General features: G+C 55.7%; 1 protein-coding gene and 1 non-coding gene across 11 annotated transcripts in view; one reads left to right on the forward strand and one right to left on the reverse strand.

Moving 5' to 3' along the window:
• The window catches only part of MAPKAP1 (MAPK associated protein 1), a 281,556-nt gene that overhangs the window by 23,294 nt on the left and 234,885 nt on the right, over positions 1 to 23,377 (reverse strand). For 8 of the 10 annotated variants that reach the window (XM_078061773.1, XM_078061770.1, XM_078061771.1 and 5 more), the window contains one exon: positions 22,854 to 23,375. The exons of the other annotated variants lie outside the window; for them this stretch is intronic. In XM_078061773.1, the coding sequence (XP_077917899.1) occupies positions 23,250 to 23,375 (126 nt within the window). In that variant the 3' untranslated portion in view covers positions 22,854 to 23,249. Of the gene's footprint in view, positions 1 to 22,853; positions 23,376 to 23,377 lie in introns of those variants that run through there. 10 annotated transcript variants of the gene reach the window in all.
• LOC118548809 (U5 spliceosomal RNA) lies at positions 11,416 to 11,528 on the forward strand. Its single transcript, XR_004923756.1, has one exon. It is a non-coding gene; the product is annotated as a U5 spliceosomal RNA (small nuclear RNA).

Genomic DNA, 23,377 nt, shown 5'->3' on the forward strand with positions numbered 1-23,377 from the left:
GGTCCTGGACTCTTGTCTAGCCTGGGTTTTTGAGCAGCCTTGACCACAGCCGCTGTGTGTGATCCTGAGCAAGGCCCCGTGTCTCTGTGGACTCAGTCTGCCTGGATGTGAAACTGGAGGGTCAGCCCAGAGGCATCTGACATGTAGGCACACGGAGGGCTAAGCCTCGGGTTGGCACCTTACACCCCGTGACCAATGTGATCGTGACTCTTGCGTGTATGAGTGAGTGGGTCATGTCACAAAGCCAGTCTCAACCCTGCCCTTCACCTGCTCCACGTGAGCTTGGGCAAGCCTCCCCGACCTCGCTGATTCTCAGGTTAATCTGTAATAATAACCCCCCCACCCTGGGTTGATTTGTGGTGAGGATTGCAGGGCCTGGTCCAGAGCTTATGTTCCAAAGGTTCTCACTACTGTCATCAGTGCAAAACAACAACAACATAAAACACTGGGTGCCAGTCCCCGCAAGTCACAGTGGGGGGTGGCAGAGGGAGGGGCCTGAGGATCTTTGTCTAGACAATCAGAGTAACTCACGGAGACCAGGCCAGAGCAAAGGACCCTGCACAGGGCTTGGTTTTCTGGGCCCAGGGTGAGCAGGGAGGCTGGGTCTCCAAGCTTCTTTTTTCCTGGTGTGATTTTCCTAAGACTCCAGGACAGTGTTAAATAGGCGGGAGCAGCTCCTGAGGACAGACAGGCAGGCTGTGGGTCCGGGCTCAGAGGAAGGCTGGGGGCAGGCGGATCTCCCTGGATGAGGCAGGTGGTGCGGAGGCGCTCGGTCCACGGCCCCGGAGGTGGCAGGCCAGCTTCAGCTGCCCCCACTCCACATGCCCGGAGTCAAGGCGGCGGCCTGGTCTCCCCACTTCGGGGTTGTGGGCCCAGGCTCCGTGTGCCCCTCTGTAAGGGCGGACAGCAGGGCAGGGGGGCAGGTGAGGGGTGCCTCCCCCGGGGCTGAGTGCGGGAGAGCGGCGGGGTCCCGGCGGGCGCCCCGAGAGGACGAGAATGTGCACGACGGAGCCGCGGGCGCCTGGGGCGGGGAAGCCGGCGCAGTGCGGACCGTAGGTGGCGCCACGAGGCTGCAGTTGGGCCTCCCCGGCGACTCCCGCGGCCGCGCGTCCTGGCCGTTCCGGGTCCCGCGTGGCCGTCCCCGCCGCCGCCCACCCGTCGGTCCGCGGAGACCCCCGTGTGTGTTTGGGGCGTTAGGGGTCGTACTCCCGCCGGCAGAGGCCAAGGCCAAGGCCCAGACCGACGCGTGGCGTGGGACAGGTGGCCGGACCCCCAGCCTCTACGCGGTCCCCGCAGCTGTCCCCCCCCACCCCCCCCAGCCCAGGCCTCGGCGACCTAGCTGCAGAGATGCGGGCCCCTGCACCCTCGGGCTTTCCGGCCGGCGCGGAGGACGGTAGGCCGGACTGTGTCCCTGCCCCCTGTCGTAGCGTGTGTGTGCGGGGTCCTGGTGACTGACAGCAAGTGCCCGTCCACCCGCGTCCTGAGAGTAGCCACGGGTGGGAACAGGGACGCGTTCAGGACTCGTGAGTCCGTGGGGAGGCCTGCGTGTGGTGTGCACGGGTGGAAGCGCCTGGGGTTGGTGCTGGGCGTGGGCACGTCCAGCCTGGGGAATTCTTCCTTTGTTCCAGGGGAGGTCCCCGCAGGGATCTGCAGGCTTGGGGGACTGCCTGCAAGGGCAGAGATATGGGGTGTCTCTTCATCTCTCTCAAATCCCTCCCTTGGAGTTCCCTGGGCTCCTTCTCCAAAGGGAAGACTTGAGTGGGAGATGGGCACCAACCCTATTTGAAGGAAACAGCTGGGGTGCTGTGTATGTGTGTGCACGCCTGCAAGTGTGTGTTTTGTAGGGGCATCCTCTTGAGTCTCTACTGGGCCTGGAGAAACCTTTTGATCTCCCAGAGAAGGCCCAGAGGAGAAGCCCTGAAGGCAGGTGAGCTCTGGGGCCAACCTGACGGGTGGGGGTGGGGACTGACTTGCCCCAAATCAGCAACAGAAGACATGGCCTTGGAGATGGTGAGCTGTCTGTGTTTGGAGGGTTTTGAGCCTCAGGACTTTTATATGCTTCCCAGCTCATTCCAGAATCCACACATTTCATAAGCAGCTGCCCTGAGCTCTGCCCCAGGAGTAGGAGGCATGGGAGAAGGGGTTTAGAGAGGGGTAAGGTCCCACTCCTGTCGGCAGAGCAGGAAGGACATGTCTTTGGTGGCTGCACATGTTGGGGGGTGCGATCAGAGGGGGAGGTGAGAAGAGAGAGAGCCTTGCAGGGGCCAGAGCTTGGAGGACCTAAATGCCAGAAAAAAAGAAATTTGGACTTTCTTCCACAAAAGCCAAGAGAATCTCCCCCCCCCAAACACTGTGTCACCACCCTCACCCCACACAGACTTAGACACACACGCACATGCACACGCACACGCACACGTGCATGCGTGCAGATTCAGGGCATGCTGTGTGATCTGGGAGGGTTGCTTAACCTCTCTGAGCTGTATTTTCTCCCCTTCCCTTCTGGTAGCAAGCCCGGTGCTCACTACTGAGGACAACAAAGGAGGTACGATCCAGACCTGGCCAATCCACGTGCCCATCCTGGTGTCGTGGTTGGTTCAGAGAAGGGCATGTGACCCCCTTGGCCAGAGGCTTTGGAATCTTCACTATCAACATTCTTTCTTTGGCTTTTGAGCCATAAATCCCTTATTGACTTTAGCTGGTTTGCATTTTTACTGTCTTGCAATTGGGAAAGTCCTGAGCAGATCAGAAATAATAAGGTATTTCCCGTGTGGCCGGTTCAGTGACACGGTGTGTGGAGGGCCCGCTCCTTACGGGAGCTGCTCTGGGCAGGGGGAAAGAGCTGGAGTTGAGAGTCAAAGAGATCTCGGGGACCCCCTCTCTGCAGTTTCTCTCTGAGTGACCCTGGACAGGTCACTGCTCCTTGCCGAGCCTTTGCTTCCTTGGGCGTAGAATGGGTCACGTAGATCCTCTGTCAAGGCCACTGTGAGGACTCAGTCACAGCCGTGGCAGGCCCGCTGGAGGGCAGGAGTGGCTGTCCTGGGCCTGCCGAGTGAGAGGGTATGATGGGTGAGCAGGGTTCAGAAGAGGGGCTGTCGGGAGGCAGAAGGCTCCCTGACTGAAGAGGGCTGGGGCCCGGTAAGTGTGGCCACCATGGGGAGTGAGGGAGTGTAGTGGTAGGGACCGGGGGACCCCCATTCTTGCCTTGCTCAGATCAAGGGTGGGGGGCTGCGGTTTCCCTGGTGGGCTCAGCTGGGGGACAAGGAACCGGGAAAAGCCAGCAGGAGAGAGATGGGGGCAGACTAACTGCGGACTGGAGCCAGTGGGTGGAGACGCTGTGACAGGTGCATGAGTCTCTGAGCCGGGACACCTGGAGCCCCACCAGCTCGGCTCACCAAGCGGCGATGTCTGTGACTATGTTGCTCCCATCCCTGAGGTCTCCGGCCCACCCTCCCTCCTCACCCCTCCTCTCTCTCTCTGGCCCCTACTACCCCTTCTTGTCCTCCAGGGTCCAGTCTCTCTCACCCACTCCCCACAGGAAGGCCTGGTAGCCTTAAGCCCAGATGTGACTGTGAGCCTCCCTGGACCAAGTCCTGAGTCCCTGAACCACCTTCTGGGCCCTTCCCGGCCCTCAGCTTCCGTCTTGCTGCGCGGCATCCCCAGGTGCTGGGCGAACTGTGTTCTTGAGGACCTCCTGACCCTGCACACAGGCCTGGAGCACAGAGATGAGGGGCGATGTCCTCTCTCCTGTCCTGTCTGCGTGTCGCTGGCGAATCCCACCTTCTGTGCGCTAAGGTCCCAAGCCCACAGGGGATCACGTGAGCCCCTGCTGTGCCAGGTGTCAGCCAGTGTTGCGCCCGGGGCCTGGCTCCCAGAAAGGGCCAGACCCGGGGAGCCGTGATTTGTTGTCATGGTCAATGCTGGTCTAAGGAAGCCCCATCCAGGCTCTTAACCCAGCCCCCCAGGAGCTCTCGCTGGCCATCCCTCGAGGCTTTGCGCTCCCACCGGGGTGGCAGGACCAGTCTTTGGGGTGGGGCCGCCGTCCCCCACTGGGGCTGCTTGTGTCTCCTGCTACCCTTCCCAGGAACTCAGACCCAGAGCTGGAGACGGTGGGGCGTTTGGCCCCAGGGGTGGCAGAGAGCCCCGAGAGGGACCTGGACAACAGACACAGAGCTGTGACATCATTTCCAAATCATTGCGGCATCAAGAAAGACTCCACGTTGTGTCCTGCCAGAGGGAGGAGGACAATTGTGTCATGAGTGTGGCAAAACTTGACCTGAGCCCACTAGCTTGGGCGGGGTGGTGAGCGCATTGCCAGCCGGAGGGCCATGGCTAACTAAGTTCTTTCCCAATCCTTAGTTTTTCATTGTTTTGTTGTCTAGGCTGATGAAAAATGTACTCTTTTCCCATCATCAGAGAACAAGAGAATGATGATGCCTATTTACCATGCACTGCTTCTGCGTCCTCCTGTCTGTGATCCTGTCAGGGGTTCCTGCTTCTGGGAAGTTATGGAGGGATGTGGAGGGAGGGGCACGACCCCCACCCCTTCCCTGAGCCTCCCCTCTTTCCAGCCTGCTTCACCCCACCCTCCTCCTTGGGTGCTCCTTGGGGCAGGTCCATCTGGCTCTTCCCCCGGCCCTCCACTCTCAGCAGGGCTGGCACTGTGGAGGGTTTGAAGGACATGGAAGGGCTGGGGGTTGGAGCTTTTCTTTATGCAACAGTAGTCATTTATTGAGTGCCTACTGTTTGCTAGGGCCCATGCTGAGCATCATGAGCCCAGCCTCCCTGGGTTCCAGGTCTATGAAGGGCTGGATGCTAATTATATATTATTTGATTTTAAGGAAGACAAGAGCTCATAGCAGGGCCTGGTCTCCACTGGGGGTGCGGGGAGCTGGGACCTCAAAGTTGAGAGGAGGAGGGGCCCAAAGGGCAAGTTTGGATAAAGGGACCAGCCAGCCAGGTGCAGGTCCTGAAGCAGGAAGGACGTCATTTTTTGAGGACAGGAAGGCAAGCCATGGAGCCAGGCTCTGAGAGGGGGTGAGTCGTGAGGGTCGAGGCAGGTGAGGCCATGGAAGGCTGTGGAAGGCAGGCATGTAGGAGCCCAGACCGTGGCACGGACTGTGGGGAGCAGCCCCTGGAGGGTTTTAGAGTGGGGTGGGGTGGTGGAAGGGCCCGACTGGATCTGGGTTTGTCTTTCTTTCTTTCTTTCTTTCTTTCTTTCTTTCTTTCTTTCTTTCTTTCTTTCTTTCTTTCTTTTTCTTTCTTTCTTTCTTTCTTTCTTCTTTCTTTCTTTCTTTCTTTCTTCTTTCTTTCTTTCTTCTTCTTTTCTTTCTTTCTTTCTTTCTTTCTTTCTTTCTTTCTTTCTTTCTTTCTTTCGTTTCTTTCTTTCTCTTTCTTTCTCTTTCTTTCTTCTTTCTTTCGTTTCTTTCTTTCTTTTTCTTTCTTTCTTTTCTTTTTCTTTCTTTCTTTCTTTCTTTCTTTCTTTCTCTTTCTTTCTTCTTGGTTTTTTTCTTTCTTCTTTCTTTCTTTTCTTTCTTTCTTTTCTTTTCTTTTCTTTCTTCTTTCTTGCTCTTCCTTCTTTCCTTCCTTCCTTCCTATTTATTTATTTTAGGGAGAGAGAAGTCGCACGCATGCGTAAGCAGGGGTAAGAGCAGAGGGAGAGGTAGAGAATCTCATGCAGACTCCCCACTGAGCGTGGAGCCCCACACGGGGCTCGATCCCACAACCCCGAGATCATGACCTGAGCCCAAACCAAGAGTCAGATGCTCAACCAACTGAGCTGCCCAGGAGCCCCTGGATCTGGGTTTCTAAAGGATCCCCTTTAGGCTGTTGAGGGGAGGATGGTTGGGGGTTGTGGAGGGTGAGAGATGGGGGTGCTGGGCCAAGGGAGGGGGAGGTGGGGCAAGGAGAAGTGGTTGGATTGGGGATGTGCTTTGTGGTGGGGGTGACGGCACTTGCTGAGGGAGGGGATGGAGAGTGATGGGCAGCAGGCAGGAAGGCCCTCCCAGGTTTCTGGCTTGTACAGCCTAGTGGATGGCAATGCCATGGCCTGGAGAAGGAGCAGCTCAGGGGCCCCCAGCCTGGCTTGATGGGAGCCATGGTGAGCCTTTGGCCCCGATCCATTGCCGGGCTCTGGGACTTGGGACTTGAGTGGCCGATCTACATTGGATGTCAAGCCATACGGCCTCCAGATGTTTTCTGATCATTACAAAATGTGAGTCCTGGGCAAGTGGGCCTGTGGCCATGGCCGTGGTGGGCTGCTGGGCTCCCCCAGATGGGCTGACCTGCCTGGGGTCTCTCAGCCCTGCCCAGCCCGTCACCCAGGGACACAGGCCCTGTTGTTAGAGGGACAGGAGGGGACTAGGGAATGAGGGAGAGCCAGGCCAGTGGGTTTGCCCAGGGCCCAGGCTCCCTGGTGTCTTGGTCAGGGGACTGGACTTGGATTCATGGTATGGGGCAGTGCGGGAAGCCTGGATCTGGGGGTTCGGGGGAGGCAGAGTATGGGGGTGGCAACGAGCATCGTCTCTGGAGTCAGACAGACCTGGGTTCAAATTCTGACTCTCCCACAGACTGACTTGATGTTGGGCAACTGGGCCTCTCTGAGCTTCAGTCCCCCCATCTGTAAATGGGAATACTGATACTCCCTGCCTCCTCCTAGGGTTGTTGGAAAGACTAAAATTAGAGAACATGCGTGAAGTACTTGGCTCAGCACATAGTAAATGCTCAATACATTTTAACTGTTATTACTATAGATCTTGGAAACAACAGTCAATGTTCTACTTCCAGACCTTTACAAATGCTGTTTTCTCCACTCAGAATGTCCTGGTCCAGTTGGTTTACTCAGTGCCTAGGTCAGGGGGCTGGGCTCACCCCAGCACCCACCTGACTAGGTTCACCCCTTCATGAGCCACCGTCTTCACAGCACTCACTCTCCAACGGCTGTCTCTCCTCTCCTAGACTGGCCACTAAGGGTGCTGGGTCTGACTGTTCTGTGTCTCCAGGACCCCGCCAGAGGCCCCAGAACCCCCTAGACCATTGCTTCTGGCTCCTTACCTGAATTCCGAATCTCTTTCCTCTCAGATGAGTAGGGCCTGGACTGGGCTCAGCACTGGGAGGCCTGGGCAGGGCCCAGCAGTGGGGTGTGGGATGTGGGGCACCATACAGCTTAGGAGGGCAGGATCCATGCTGGCCTGGGCTGGGCTAGGTGTGAGGAAGGGGGTCGGGAGGCCCAAGGAGAGCTGAGGTCCCTATGGTGCAGGCGTTGGAAGTTGAGCTCACATGACCGAGGCCTACGGCATCCTTGAACACAAATACAGGTAAGAGGGAACAAGAAATGTGGGGGTCCCTGTCAGCGGCCAAGGCCCAGGCAGGCAGATGGCCTAGGCCCAGGGACACGGGCAGTCCTGCTGCTCTGTTGGCTCTCGGCTGAGGTCAATTCCAGGCCTCTCTCCTCAGCCTGAATGGGAAACCCCGTTAGCTTGGTGTTGGGTTTTGAGTGGAGAGGAGAGATTTTATGGCCTTGGTGAGGGGAAGTGGAGGACAGGCAGGGGGTAGATGGCTTTCCCGGAATCCCAGATCGCACTTTAATAATTTGTTTCAGAATTAATGTCCATTCACGCCGTCTTCACTGTTCCAGCTCATTGGAAGATTAAATAAAACCCTGCGCCCTCCCTCCCCCCCAAATGGAGGGAGACCAGCCCCGTTCTTTCCGCCTGGGCTGGCTGCCTGAAGCCAGCCCAGGAAATAAATCTCTCCGAGAAAACCACTTTGCTCACACGATTTCAATCCAACAGGGCATAGTGGCCCCGGTCACTTCTTGTTTTATTTAGTTGATAATCTTTTATTGTATAAGGAGACCCTCTCCAAAGCACCATGTCTTTACAGGCCCAAGGCCTCCCTGAACACCTGGGCTCTGCCTCCTAAGTGGAGCATGGATTCTCCCTGTCTCCCCAGTGTCTTGCCCCTGCTGCAGGTCGCAGAGCCAAGGGCCCAGAGGGGTGGGTTCTTGGGTGCCGGGGCACCAGGGAGGGGACAGGCAGTGGCCGTCCTTGGCTCCAGGGCACAGGCCCGGGCCTCTGTGGGGGTGGAAAGGCGGCACTCGGTGTTCTGGGTACCAGGCCTGGGGAACCCAACCCAAGGAGGCCCCCTGGCTCGTGAGGCCAGGGACAGAAGTCCAACCGAGGTGTCACTCACTCACTCACCCACCCACCCAGCAAATTCTTATTGTGTGCCCTCTCTGTGCAGACCCTGGGAACAAGAGGTGATGAGACAGGTTCCTGCCCTCTGGGGGTATAGCCTGTCCTGGAGGAAGCCCTTGTTTTGCTGTGTTATCTGATTAAACTTTCCTGCTCATGTTCCATGTTCGGACTCAGGCGTAGTCTTTTTTCTGTTTGTTTGTTTGTTTTTTTCCTCTGGGCTACCACGTACAGAAGCCAAGATATTAATTAACAATGTTTAGAGATATCAACAGCTGATAGAGTATTCCAAAAATGAGTAAAAACAAGTCTTCACATCAAAGAGGCACGTGATCATGAAAAATCAGATAGCATTAAGATACTAGAGTACCGGGGCGCCTGGGTGGCTCAGTCCGGTGAGCGTCTCTTGATTTTGGCTCAGGTCGTGATCTCAGGGTCCTGGGACTTAGTCCCCCGTCGGGCTCTGCGCTCAGTGGGGAGTCTGCTTGAGAGTCTCTCTCTCCCTCTGCCCCTCCCCCCACGTGCACTCTCTAAATAAATAAATAAATAAATAAAATACTTTTTTAATAACGATACTAGAGTACTACTTCATCCAATATTTATGATTGTATCCCCTATTTTCTTTTCAGTGTGCCTCTTTAGGCTGGTATCAGCTAAGCTTTGTTATGTATTTTTTTTTTTTTTAAGATTTTATTTATTTATTTGACAGAGAGAGACACAGCGAGAGAGGGAACACAAGCAGGCTTCCCGCCCAGCAGGGAGCCCGATGCGGGGCTCGATTCCAGGACCCCGGGATCATGACCTGAGCCGAAGGCAGACGCTTAACGATTGAGCCACCCAGGCACCCCTTTGTTATGTATTAATAACTGTCCCACCCTTTCCCAGACTAAGTTCTTTGAGTTTATAAATCATATCTCTCCTACCTTTTTCATAGCTCAACCTGGGTCACTAGACTGTTCTGAATTCTCTCCAGGGCTTAATAAATGTTATATACATAGAGATTTGATTCTGATTTCAACACATTTCTTGTTTTTAAATTTTCTAAAAAACGTTTTATTTTAACGTTAATGATAGACTTACAGGAAGTTGCAAAAATAGTAGTGAGAGTCCAGGATACCCTTCCCCGAGCTTCCCCCAGAGGTGGTACCTTGCACAGCTATGAGACCGTATCAGCTGGGAAATTATGTTCGTACGATTCTGCTAGAGAAGCACAGCCTGACGTAGGTGTCACTAGGTTTTACAGGATTTCATTTATGTTTCCATGCAGTTTAATCCCATGTATAGATTCGTAGGACTCAGATGCATTTAACATTATTTTTATTTTCCCTAACTGTTGAGGTATAGCTTTCATAGGGCAAAGTGCACAGAGCTTAAGTGGAGATGTGTGACCGCTCTCCAGATGGCACGGCCCCTGTGAAGGCTGGTAGCATGGAAGAGTTTTGCCTGTTCTTGAACTTCCAGTAACAGTTTCTGCTCTCCTGGGCCTGGCTTCTTTTGGACGGTGAAGGGAGGTTCTGGGAGGTTCTGGGCGGTTCTCGTGGACACCTTTTGTTGCGGGTATAATGTGGTTATTTCACTGCTGGCATTAACCGTGGTTAGGGAAGTCTGTGTTGATTCCATTTGTTCAATAAATGTCTACGGGCTGTGTTTTGGGCAGAGCCCAAAAGAGCCTTTACTGTGGAAATGAACGGGCAAGGCCACATAAGCACGTTTGAGTTGCTTGGACTTGCTATGGGAGGTGGTCCTGACCAGGAGCTGGAGGCCATCAGACGGAAGCTGTGGGTCATGGGGTGGGTCCAGGGGCTGGAGCAGCCCAGGGTGCAGGGCCCGGGGTGGGGGAGGGCACAGGGGCCGTGCAGGCCGGGCAGCTGCTGAGCCCTGGGACCCCCATGGAGACGGTGCCGTCGGACCACAGATCAGCCTCTGGCCTAGGAGCTGGAGGCCTACTCCAATTCTTGTGAGAGGTCCCCTGGGTCACCGTGCCATGTGACAAGTTCTCTGGATGCCCCAAGGGCTATGCCTACATGGAGTTTGCCACTGAGAGCTCAGCCCGGGCTTCGGTGGAGCTGGACAAGAGTGTCTTCTGAGGCCGGGTCACCGCGGTGCTGCCCTCAAGGACCACCTTGCCAAGGATCACATGGACCACGGGGGCTTGCGGAGACAGCCAGGTGCCCGAGGAGAGCCATTCCCCCCCCGCGGCAGCCGCCAGGATGAGGTTCTCATGGCGGTATTCACCCTTTCGGAGGGAGGACCCCTTTGAGAGTAGGGTATGGTGGGTCAGGAGGAAATAGCTGTCCTGCCCCCTTCACTCTCCGGGGCTCTTGTTGCGGGGCTGTGGTGGGTCCTATGCTGGACTCCTAACCCCAGCCCCTGACTGGTGTCCTCATGAGAAGGGGGACAAGCCAAGGAGAGAGGCTTCAGGACAAACCGACGCTGCCAATACCTTGATCTTGGCGCTTCCAGCTTTCGGAAGTGTGAGAAAAGAAGTATCTTTTGTTTAAGCCGTCGGCTGTGGTACTGTGTTCGGCAGCTCTGGACCCGAATCCGCTCTCCGGGGTCCTAATCTGCACTCAGGGGAGTGAGCGGGGCGCCTTCCAGGAGCTGATGCCAGAGGAAACACGAGACACCCAGCTCAAGTGGAATCGCAGGTAAACAATGAATAATTTGTTTTGCATATATTGAATGGGACACATTTACACTAAAATAAATTCATCGTTCATCTGAAATTCAAATTTCGCTGGCTGTCCTGTATGTCCGTTTGCTAGACCAGGCCACTGGCCGGAGAACCAAGGCAGAGGGTCCAGGCAGGACAGCGGCTCAAGGACACACCGCCCAGCCCTGCTGCCCAGACTGGGGTGAGAGCCCGAGGCTGCTTCCCAGGCCTGGGCCTCTCTCCCCAAATGGTTCCCGTCTCCCGCACAAACATATTTATTGGGCTTGATGGCAAACAGATTATGCTTGTCCCGGGAAGGGCAGCTCGGGAGAGAAAACCTTGAAGTCCGGGAAATAATGATGAGGGGAGTTAAATTAAAGTGCATAAAACCCTCCCGAGAGATAACGTCAGGGTGAGTTACAGGCCCGATAAGGGACTGGGGGCTCGCAGAGGGGGCTCAGAAAGGTCGCCCGGCGGCGCGCAGAGGACCAGGAATCATAAATATGGGGCAACATGCCCAGCCGGGGTCGCTGGGGTGAAAATATTGGGGTCATTCCAAAAACAATTATCCTGCTTGGTTTGCTCTTCGGGTCTTGTAAATCTTTCACCTTTTATAAAAGATTTCTGGGGAAAGAAGCACTTTGGAAGCTGTAACTGATTTTTGCGGCCGCTTCTTGGTGGTTCTGCTAAAGGAAAACAAAAAGACAAAGGGGAAAATGTAATTACCCAGCATTCTCAGGGGCATGGGGATGGGCCGACTGGTTTCTTCTCACTCCTTGGAGAGTTTAGGCTGTGCTGGGTTTTGACTCACTCCATTTGGAGCCTGGTCACAGTTCAACAATTAATTTGTTCCGTTTCGCATCCAGGCGCAGTGGGGCTCTTGGTACCCAGTGGACCCTGCGCTCGGGGGCAGACGTGGCCGCCATGTGGTGGCCGCCATCTTGACTAACGGGTGCTCAGCCTGGCTGACAAGGCCGTGGTGTTCTTGGCCAACAGGTACCCAGGCTCATGCGCCCACACGGGCTCCCGGAGCTGGAGCAGGGGTCTAGGCTGTGCCTGGCCTCAAGCTCACCGCTCCACTGCCTCGCTGGTTTTCCCATGGTCTGTCCAAGGGGACCCCAGTTCAAGCTCTGTGCCTCTGTGTCCCTGTGTTCTGGGCCAGTCTGCAGCCCCAGCAGAAGATGACAATTCGTTCCGCATGAGTTCGTTGAGGGCTGTTGTATGCCAGCCACCATGTGGGCCCTGATGCCTCAGCCTCAGCCAATGGCTTCATTTTGGAGGCAGGCATTTCCTAGGCTTCTCTGTCCTCTGGACATACACGGCCACAGAACTGGCACTACCTCAGAAATCTCTCTCCCATCTGCTAGCTCGTGGAGTCCACATTAGGGATTATTAGCCCTATTTTACAGATAAGGAAACTGAGGCTCAGAGAGGTGACATGACTGGCCTAGTGTCACACAAGTTGGGGGAGAAGCAGAGGTGGGATTTCAACCTTGACTCCAGAACCACGTTCTTCCCTGTGTCCCATGCCATCGTTCTCCGTCAACAACGACGGAGGGTTAAGACTGCTGGGTCTGGAGTCAGATGAAACCTGCTGCCCCGCTTCCCCCTCGCTGTGTGATCTTGGGCGAGTCTGGGCGCTCTGAGCCTCACTCTCTTCATCGGTGTGATGGGCACAAGGCTATAGTCCCGCCCCAGGGGCGTGGCGCGGAGTCAAGAAGCTCATCCCCAGGAGCACCGAGCCCTGACCTGGCACCTCTAGCTCCCTCCAGAGGTGGATGTTGTTGTTTAAATGCGTATGTGAGAAAGAGTTTCTCCCAATCATGTTTCTGGTCAGCCAACTCCCAAAAGAATATAATTATTCAAATTGAATAAATGTTTGCTGAGTGGGTCATGGACTTCCTTTAGGTTCAGGCCAGACTGAGGTGCAAGAGAAGGGTAGGAGGAGGATCAGAGTCGGGGGGTGGCCAGGCCTGCCCCAAACTAAACTCAGTGTTCACATAGGAACAGCATTCATTCATTCATTCATTCATCTAGCAAATGTCATTGTGTGCCAGGCCTGTTCTGGGTGCTGGGAATACAGTGAATGGGGAACAAGAGGACCTGAGTCCCCTGTGCCCAGAGATCATATCCAAGGCTGAGAGGCAGAGGGGAGTTAGAGAAGCCAGGGAGGAGGCCATTGCTGTGTGGTAGAGAATGGCAATGATGGCAGCCGGGACAAAGATGGGGTGGCCCTGATGATCCCCATGGAAGTGTATGGGGTAACTGTGGCTTAGAGAGGCCAAGTGACTGGCCCGAGGTCACACGGCTAATAGGCAACAGCACTGGTGTGCCTGACTCCATGTTTGGAGTCTGGTACCATGCTCTCGGCTGGTACCTGACACAGCTTCCCTTGGACCGCCTGGAACAGCATTACCACCTGAGTTCTAGAAATGTGCACACAGGCTTTGGCAAGGTGCTTGGGCAACGCTGCATGTCACCTCCCTCCCAGAGCATAGTGAACGGTGGTTCATTAAAGGCTCTGAGGGGTTCTGTAAGAGAGGAGCCTGCTGAGCAGGTTCAACACAGCCTTTCCCATCTGTGTCCATTTGGGGACCTGGTCCTTTTGGGGACCAGGACACCTTTTAACATTCATTCCACTCCTTCACAAATATTTGTTGGGCAGGTGCTACCTGCCCGCACTGATGGAGCAAAGAAGGTGGGGTCCCTGCCCCCAGGTTGCAGACAGTGTCATTACTTCCCTGGGGCTTCACCCTGAGACAGAGCACCCAGGCAGGAGATCAGGTGATCGCCCGCCTCCACACTCCTGACTTCCTGTGCACAGACAGACACCTCCCTGCACTGCCCCCCCAGGCCCAGTCAGGGCTACATTGCTGGTCCCGCCGAGAACCTCCCTCTGGGAGTTAGTGCTCAGGGGTGGAGGAGTGGCGGGGGGTGGCGATGCAGATGCGGAGCTCGCGGCCTTGGGGCTGGGGGTCACGGGCATCCTCACCACCGGGATGCCCCGAAGGAGACAGAGAGAGGGAGAGTCCTCAGAGAAGGGGAGTGTGCTCGGTCCTCGAGGGCCCGGCTTGGTGCCCACGGTGCCAGGATGGGCTGAGGACTGTGGATTTTTACGGGACCCCCATCGCCTGCCTTCTCGTGGGCTCCTATTCCTTGCAGTCAAAACGTCTTGGCCAAGAGGATGACTTCAGGGGGTCCGAGCCAGCCAGCGCTGGCGGGCCCCTCCCTGGATGCTCTGGAAACAAGAGACTCCAGTGGGCAGCAGGTAGGAGCAGAGTGGCAGAGGCAGGCTTCTCGGAGGAGGAGAGGAGGTCTTGGAGTCAAGCCAGCAGGACTCAGGCATCAGCTGGAAGACTGTGGACATGACGGTGATGAGCAAGGGCTTGGGCTTCTGGAAAGGCCCTGTTCAAATCCCAGTTCTGCCCTTAGCAGCTGTGTGACTTTGGGAAAATGACATGACTCCTGTGAGCCTCGATTTCCTCATCTGTCAAATGGGATAAAGACAGAAGCTCAAGGTGATCTCTAAGGCCTTAGCCCAGGGTGGCCCAGAGGAATATTCCATTGGTGTGAGTGTTGGCCCTGCAACAGAGACAAGATTCTTTCTCTTCTCTTCACATTCTTTTTCTCCTCTGAAGAACGAGAGACTCTGGAAAATACTCCTTGACCTGAAAAAGCCCCAACTGGACGCTCCTGTGGGTCTGTTACAGACACGACTTTGCAAATCAGATGTGACAGGGAAACGTGTGGCAAGATGGTGGCCAGCTGTTCGGCGGTGGGGAAGGGGCTGCTTAGAGACGCGTGCGGCCTCCTCAGAGAGCAGACGGCCGTCAGCCGGGGCTGTGCCTGAAGCACAGGTGTGTGAGGGCAGGCGCCCCTGCCTGGGGTGGGGGGAAGCGTTAACGGGCCGCCGGTGGATTAATCTCACCCCCCCCACACTCACACTCACGCACACTCACTGACGCACACTCACGCACACCACTATTCCTGAGGGATGTGGGGGTTGAAGCGAGGACTCCACTGTGCCCACATGGAGGAGGTAGCCCCACAAAGTGGAGACATTCGGGATTGGAGCCAGAAGCAGGTGCAGGTCCCACGAACACCCCTTCCTTGTTGGGCAAACTCCTTCACTCCTTAGGCCTGTTGTTGTGGAAGGATGCTATGGGTCCCTGCTTCTCGGTGAGTTTGAGGAAATTTAAAAAAACTTAATTTTTTAATTACAGTGGTTGGCACATAGTAAGTGCTAAAGAGATCCACTGATTTTACCCGTCCCCTCGCCTGCTTTGGTAAATGGGGCCCCTTCCCCTGAAGCCCATGGGCTTGGAAGGGGTGCCCATTGCAGTGGCTCATTTCCCAGCCACAGGGATTGGCCCAAGGATGGATATGTGACCCCTGCGGGGCCAATCAGAGACCTGGCCTGGGATGTGTTTATGGAATTTGGGAGAGAGGTCCCTCCTTCTGAGGCTTGGAAGTCTTGTCTAGGTTGCTCTTGCCATGTGGAGGATGTCTTTTTTTTTTTTTTTAAGTTTATTTTTTTCGTTTATTGAAGTAATCTCTACACTCAACGTGGGGCTCAAACTCACAACCCTGAAATCAAGAGTTGCACGCTCCACTGACTGAGCCAGCCAGGCGCCGCAAGGATGCCCCTCTCAGGAAGAGGAAATGAGGCCCAGAAATGGGACAGTCGAGCTGCGGGTCATCAAGGTGACCCAGGGCAGCTGCTGACCATCCGGCCCGCTGGTGACACACGCATGGACCAAAGGCTGGTCTCCGGTGTTGGGCATCATGAGTGTCAGCTGGGAGCCGCTCTGGGGCAGCCTAAGAAGGACATCTGGGTCCTGTCCCCGAGAGCCCCTCATGGCGTCCCAGGCAGTGACACAGATAAGTCCCGCCCCTGAACCCAAAGGCCTCCTTTTCCAACATGGGAGAAACCAACCATCGGGAGTAGCCACCAGCAGGCCCTCTTTCCGCAGGAAGGGGAGAATCTCTTGGCGTAAGGATGGAGACAACCATTTGGCACGTTGAGCCCCAGGCCCCTGCGGCACCGCAGCCGGAGGCCCCCCAGCGAGGCTGCCTGAGCCCAGAGCGGGGCTGGGCAGCCATCTCTTGCTCACACCTCTGCCCACAGACGGGCTGGACTTGCTGGACACTCTCCTTTCTCCTGCTTGGAGAGCTCTTCTTGGGGTTCTCTGCCTCAGAATCTGTCTTCCCCAGGATCCACCAGCTTGTCATCCTCCGACTGGATCAGAGGCACCCAGCATCTTTACCAGGAACGTTCTCAGCCCCTGGCTGCAAACAGAAGAAAGGCTGTGTCTGCTGTTCAGACATCTGGTCACCTGAGCACTAGAGACTGGGCCATGGCCTCATGGACCAGGAGTTCCCAAGGACAGGCTCCGCATCAGATCATTTCTATACATGCAGGGCCTGTTCAGGCGTAACACAAGGTAGGCATTAGTGGACACTTGTTGAATGAATGCTGAATGCTTACATTCCTCCAGAGCTGGGGAACTCACTCCCCATCAGGAAACGGCTCTCATCTTATAGTCGCTGCCTTGGAGGGATTCCTTGGGCTTCTTCTGGGGTGGGTTGGAGCGGGGGGGGTCCCTACCTGGCTCCCGGGTCCTCCCACCATCCCACACAAGCAGCAGCTCCCTCCCCCCATGCCTTCCTTCTGCCAGGATGGAGACACTCTGTAAATCTAAGTTAACAAGGTGGCTGCTTTCGTCACAGACACTGGTTGGAGCCTAAACTGTGGTTTGTCTCTGTCGATCAATGCATTATATCTTCCCCTGAAAGTGATTAGAGAGCAGAGCTGTCCATCTCACCGGATTTCATGTCTCCACACTGTAAATTTGTAATTCTGCTTAATGATTGCTTGGACAGACGACCAAGTGAGCCCTTCCCTACACGTTGCCTTGTTCCTGAAGGTTCCTCCTGTGGGTGATATCGCCGGGTCCTCCCAACCACCTCACGAGGGGGGTTTTATTATTTCTTTTTCTTTTTTTAAGCTTTTGTTTATTTGAGAGACAGAGAGAGTGAGAGAGAGATCATGAGTGGGGGGTGGGGGGGAGGGTAGAGGGAGAAGCAGGCTCCCCGCTGAGCAGGGAGCCTGACGTGGGACTCAATCCCAGGACCCTGAGATCATGACCTGAGCCAAAGGCAGATGCTTAACCGACTGAGCCACCCAGGCGCCCCAGGCTTTATTATTTCTGCTGCATTTCACAGATGGGCCATCAGACAGATGGAAGGATTCCCTCGAGACCCCTGGCATGGTGACTCACGGCAGAAGGGTGTGGGCCTGGTCAGTGGAGACCCAGACCCCAGAGTGTGAGGCTGTGGGGAGAGCTCTCAGGCAGGCCCCAGCCCTTGACCTCAGAAGCCCTAGAGGACATGAAGTCCCTACCTACTCTCCCCCAAAGGCAGCTGTGAACATCCTTCCTTGACATTTTCAGAGCCTTCTCCTGGCTCTTCTTGGCCTACCCCAAGAGGAGGAGTATGGCGAGGTTGCAGCCCCTGGGCCAATCAGGAGGCTTTGCTAAGACACCCTTGTGTGTGTGTGTGTGGGGGGGGGGGGGGTGACTGCAATCTTACTCTAGGGGCTGGAGCAGGGTACGGATCAACCAAAAACGATCTACTCGAGTAGAACTGTCCACAAGTAGATCGTTACACACACGTCATCACCCTGAACCCCTCGGCAAGGCCAGCCAGTTCACCCTGGAGCTCACCTCCTCTGTGGAGCCGATAACCACCCCCTTTCATGTGCATTCACTCAAATATCACCGGTGCACAAGCTGACTTTGGCCCCGTTTGGGGGCCAGGAAACAGGCACAGGAAAGCATACCGAGGTCACCTGCCAGCAAGTGGCAGAACTAGGGCCCGACTCCACCCTGAGTGCAGCACCCATGCACTTGGCCCCAGGCCACCCTGGCTCCCCAGACCTGGGCTGCTATGGTGAATTGCCCTCGTACCACATAAAGCCAGTCACACCTGCTCTTTCCAGCAAGGAAATGGAGACTTCTGACACCTCCCCAGGATCCCAGGGTTTGACTCAGGTGCTCCCCAGCCCAGAGGAGTAACTCCCAAGGTGCGGTGGGTGCAGAGGTTTGGGGGCCACCTTGCTTCTAGAACTTTCTCTCCTAATTTATAGCCTTCGCCAGCCCTTTTCTCCAGTGCACATCAGCTAAACCCTTAAAAGAGTCAAGGGCTTGAAGAATGCTAAAAATTTAATGTATGTTAAAAGGATATTAAATTCTAGGGCGCCTGGGTGGCTCAGTTGGTTAAGCGACTGCCTTCGGCTCAGGTCATGATCCTGGAGTCCCGGGATCGAGTCCCGCATCGGGCTCCCTGCTCGGCAGGGAGTCTGCTTCTCCCTCTGACCCTCCCCCATCTCATGCTCTCTCTCTGTCTCATTCTCTCTCTCAAATGGATAAATAAAAAATCTTTAAAAAAAAAAAAAAAAAAAAAAAAAAGGATATTAAATTCTAAACTAAAATTTACATGGAAATATGACATTAAAATATTTTTAGCTTTCAGGAAGCTGGGGGCTGGAATGCTATAATACAGATGAATTTTATCATTTTAAAAAGAATTAGCCTCACAGTATTTCTTACGTATTCATAGAACGAATGCATAAAGATGGGAGCCCTGCCTGGAGCTCCTCCCCAGAGGCAGGCCGGGGTGGTGAGAGGGGGGCCTGGAGGCCGCTTCCCTGGGGGGCCAGGGCTGCCCCCTGAGGCCTGAAGTCCTGCTGGCAGGGAAGGACTTGGCCGGTGTGTTCCCGGTGACTCTGTGCCTGGGCACCCTTGTCTCCATGGCTACCACCCTCTGTTGTGCACCAGGCCTGTGACATTATCTTATTTATGCCTCACTCAACTCACTGCCACAGGGCTCCCTCCAGCCGGTGGCCCAGCTCGGGAGCAGTGTCCCGCTTCTGAATTGGGGGTGGGGGTGCCCCAGGGACAGGCAGAGCTGGGATCCCAGCTGCCTCTGCCCCAGCCCATCCCTGCTCCAGGCCTCGTCACAGAGCAGAGAGCCAGAGGGCCTCCTCTGCCCCCACGCTCTGTGGCCGTGTGACCCAGCAAGTAACTGTCCACAAAGGCCTATTCTGCCAGAGGACGTGGTCAAGGGAGGGCCCAGCACTTGTGGGCTGTTCTCTCCTTGTCACAGCCTGGGGGGCGCTGACTGGGGACAGTTGTCCTAGGCAGCCCAGAGTGGGAGCTGAGGGCAGCACCCGCCCAAGCCGGGCCCCTGACCCCTCACCACTGAGATGAGCTCTCTTACTTTCCCCATTTTACAGATGGGGAAACTGAGGCTCCTTAATCAAGGGCAGGGTCGGGGTTCCTACCTGGGGTTTTGACTTCAGGCCGTGGCTGTGCCCTGGAGGAGGCCCCTGGGCCCCGGGGGGTGGCAACAGCCGAGAGGCCCAGCAGGTAGCTGAGCGCATCCTCAGCCCCGGCTAGGACAGAGTGGGGAGCGTGGCTCAGCCTGGCAGCCAGCTCCGGTCCCCGGAGGAATCCTGGCCAGGGCAGGGCCTGGCGCGGGCGGAAATGACCACTCGCTGCCTGGCAGGCGTCTCCCCGCCACCACACCTCCGGGAGGTCACTCATTGGCAGTTAAAAATCTATTGTGACTTGTCAGAAAAATGAATAAATGGGCACATTATTTTTTCATTCCAGACCTCAGCATCTGTTTGTCTAATCAGGAAGGAGAGTGGGGAAGTCGGCAAGGGCTGCCTTGCACGTTTCATGTAAGTTTTCCTCTGTCAGAGGAGTTTAAATGGGTAATGAACAGGCTGTGGTGATTTGAAATATAATCCCATTACGCTGACGAGATTACAGGGCTTCGAGACTTCACAAATCACTCTTAGGGCTTTTATAGCCAACACCACCCTGTTGGGACTTTGCATTTAAGCAGAGGTGTTTGGTGGGAACATAACATGACAGGCTTAACTCTTTCCTCCTCCTGGGCCGCTTTCCCAACAGCAGGGCCCTCCCCGTGGGGCCTTGGTGGCGCCTGCAGGATCTGGGGCGTGTAGGCTGCATGGGCCACCGTGGGCCCCCGACGGAGGCCGGCTGGGCAGGGGGCGGCAGGTGGGCGGTGGGAGAGCCGACTCCGCCACCTCCCCACTGCACGGCCTCCGGTGAGGGACCGTGCTACTCCGCCTGGTACCTCCTGTGGAGGATGAGATTAGGTGGGCATGAGGATGGATGGCCGGGGGCCATCAGGCCGGGCCCTCGTCAGCCCTGTTGGTGAGGGCCCATTGCAGCTTCTTGCCATATTCCTGCACACTGTGTCACCTTCCCCTCGGGGAGCTCCAGGACACCAGGGACACCTCCAGGCCTCCAGGTCCATGCGGCCCCCCCCAGAGCCTCCATGGCATTCACTCTGGTGTGGCCTGGGGGTCACCTGCCCACCTCCCTGGCCTCACCAGACTGTGGGCATCTTGACCGCTACGTCAGAACTTCGCTCCCCTCTGTGCCTCTGAGGTTTTGCAACCTGACCTAGGGAACGGGAACCCTGAAAGCAGCTGGTGGGTTTTCGGGGACACGACAGGGGTGGGGATAAGCTCCTTAACCCAGGAAGAGAAGACTCTGAGGGATGTCAGTGTGGTCTCCGAGCAGCTGATGGGGCTTCTGGGGCAGTGGGGACACCGGTCCTGGGGCCCAGGTAGGAGGGTTAGGAGGCAGTTGGCGCCCAGGGTGGAAAGAGGGATCTGACATGCAGAGGCTGAGGCGCGTTGGGTGGGTTCCGGGGCGGCCACCGGTGCAGGTAGCCCAGGGTGACCAAATGGGCCAACAAGAAAAAGCACTGACCCGAATGGCAGTGAGTGCCCCATTGCTAGAGGTGTGCAAGCAGAGGCTCTAAGACTCCGGGAGGGAACACGCATTTGCTGCCCCCAGAGAGGAGGAGGGACTAAGTGGCCTCACAGTATTTCTTAGAATTCTTGCTCAGAAGCAGAGAAGCTCCTGTAAGTTTTGGCGCACAGAAACCCCTGACAGGAAGGTTGGGCTCACTGTGATGGAGACATTTAAGACATTCTCTAGAAAGGTCTGCAGAGGTCCCCTCCTCCGGAGGAGACGGAGGCCCCACGGAGTCGCTGGCTGTGGCGGTCAGAGCACGGCTGTGGGCTCAGAGTCCTGGTGAGACCTTTCCAGGCCCCAGGCCCTCACCTCTGGAACGCAGGCAATGACAGGACCTGCCCCGCATCGGCTGGGGGAGGTACGCGGGCTCACGCTTCCTTGTAAGGGGCCAGCATGCAGCCCGCCTGGCGTGCTGGCGGCCCTCAGACCATGGGGGGCGCTCCTCAGTGGCCAGCCGAGGCCAGCAGAGCCCTGGTGGGGACTTAGCACGTCGGGGTGGGAGCCAGGTCAGGAGATGCTGCTAGAGAGCCGTGGTGGGGCCTGAGGGTCACCCGTTTACCTCGGGATGCTGAGCTCCTGCTCGGTCAAGTCTGTCCTCGAGGAGCTCATGGTCTTATCTTAAAATCCAGGTGGGGGTAAGAGAGGGGCCGAGGAAAAGCTGAAATTCAGAAGTCCTGATATTCGGTTGACCCGGGAGGTTTCACAGTGTCCCCCCTTAAATTCTTCCTTCGGGTGGACAGATGAGCTTTCCGTAACTGCCGGCGTGCTGTATGTCGCGACAATGGTGTTGGTTTTGTACTTGAGGGAGGTGAAGCTTTGAGTGTCGCCCCTGAGTGAAGAGGGTCATCCTGTCTTGGTCAGTATCTAAGGAGGCCCACGGTGCATTTCAGGGACCTTCGGTACCACGAGAACTGGCAGCAAATGCCACTACCCTGAGCGATTCGCTGACACTCGCGAGTCAGGATAACGTACTCAAGACTTCAAGAGTTCAAAGCAATACACAGAAGATGGTATTTATCTGACTTTTATTTTAATATTTTAATATTGAATATGCCACAAGATTTAATGACCAAATTAGTCATTTACATTTTTCAAAGATATCTAAATATAAAATTGCTAAAAATTCAAATACAGAGAGATAGCAAGCTACAAATAATATTTCTTTCGTTTCTGGGGTGGGCGGGAATGGAAGACGTTAGAAGAGGATGCTTCTGTTGGCTGAACAAAGATCAGAATGAAAGGGGAATTCATTAAAATGCCCCCAGTGCAAAGAAACACACTCGACTTTGAGATGCTGTTTTCGGCACATCTCTTCCTATACAACAATTTAAAAAATTGTTTGAAATGCAGGTCCTCGGTGAAACGTCTGGTCCTCGACCCCGGCCGGAGACAGCTCGAAAGGATGTCACCCTGGGAGGGACCCTGGAGAGGCTGGTGAGGACTGCAGAGGCATCTGGTGTGGCCAGAGGTGTGGTGTCGGCCGGTGCTCGACCCCCTGCCTGCCCGCCCGAGCAGTCGGAGCCCGCGGGAGCAGGCTCCCCTCTGCTCTGCCGCCTCTGCTCACCCTCGCTCCTGACAGAGGGAGAAATTGCAGCTTCCCGCCTGCTCAGACAAGGAGGCAGGCACTGCATGGAGAGGAAGAAGGGGAGCAGAGGCCCTTCTGAGTCAGTAGAGCAGAGACTCTGCCAATTCCAGGAGAACTCCCCCTGCAGGACCAATGGCTAGCTGAAACACACACTTGCTATTTAAGAAATGGAAAAGCCCACTTCTGGCCGGGAGCTCAGTGCGACCTGAAGACCAGCTGTCACCCCACTCTCCCAGCGCCCCCGTGCTTGGCCCACAGTCCTGCATCTCTGGACCCAAGAGGTGCCAGGACGAGCTGAGGAGAGGTGGTTTCTGAAGGGGGGGGAGCCTGGGACACCCACCACCAGGCCCCCCATCCTAACTTTAGGAAGATACTATCCTCAAAGCAATGCACTCATTTAAACAAATGGCATAGTTAAAACTATTGACTAAGCCCTAAACATTTCTTCTGAGAAATCGAGCCATAGCTTTTCCAATCTGCCTGTTCAATATGGGAACAGGTTTTAAAGAGAATGACATGATCAATCCTCTGCCCCAAAGAACGGCCCGTCATACCAACCATGATAAAGAGTACACCTGTTTATTAAAAGGAAAAAAAAGAAAAAAGAAATGTACATCTTTGTTCTTCGTTTGTTTTAAGAAATTTGATCAAGTTGCAAGGAAATGTCTGGGCATGGCTATGTACATCCTCAGGCAGGGCCGTCGGGCAGTGAAGATGGCTGGGCGTGTCGTCTGTGTCGTCGGGCCCCCTGGCACTGCTCATGAAAGCCCCTGCCTCTCAGTCTTCGGTCCCGTGGAGATGTCCCCAGCTCCATTCCCCCAAGAGCCCCCCAGCCTTGTGTCTGTGAGCCAGGGGTGGCCTGCCCCGAGGACTGCAGGACTCGGGGTGGGCTCTAGGGCCACCTGACCCTGGCAGGAAGGCTCTGAGCTATGGTGACAGATTGGGGCTGGAGGCCAGTGTCATTGCTGCCCTGATTTCTTCTCCTTCTGGAAGCTGAAGCTTGTACGTCTGTTCAGTTTTCTTTGTTTTTGAGCGAAATAGTCAGCCCGGGCAGTGCTTGCTCGTGATTCCAGGATGTAGTTAACCT

Source organism: Halichoerus grypus, chromosome 14 (genome assembly GCF_964656455.1).
Source record: "Halichoerus grypus chromosome 14, mHalGry1.hap1.1, whole genome shotgun sequence".
NCBI lineage: Eukaryota > Metazoa > Chordata > Mammalia > Carnivora > Phocidae > Halichoerus > Halichoerus grypus.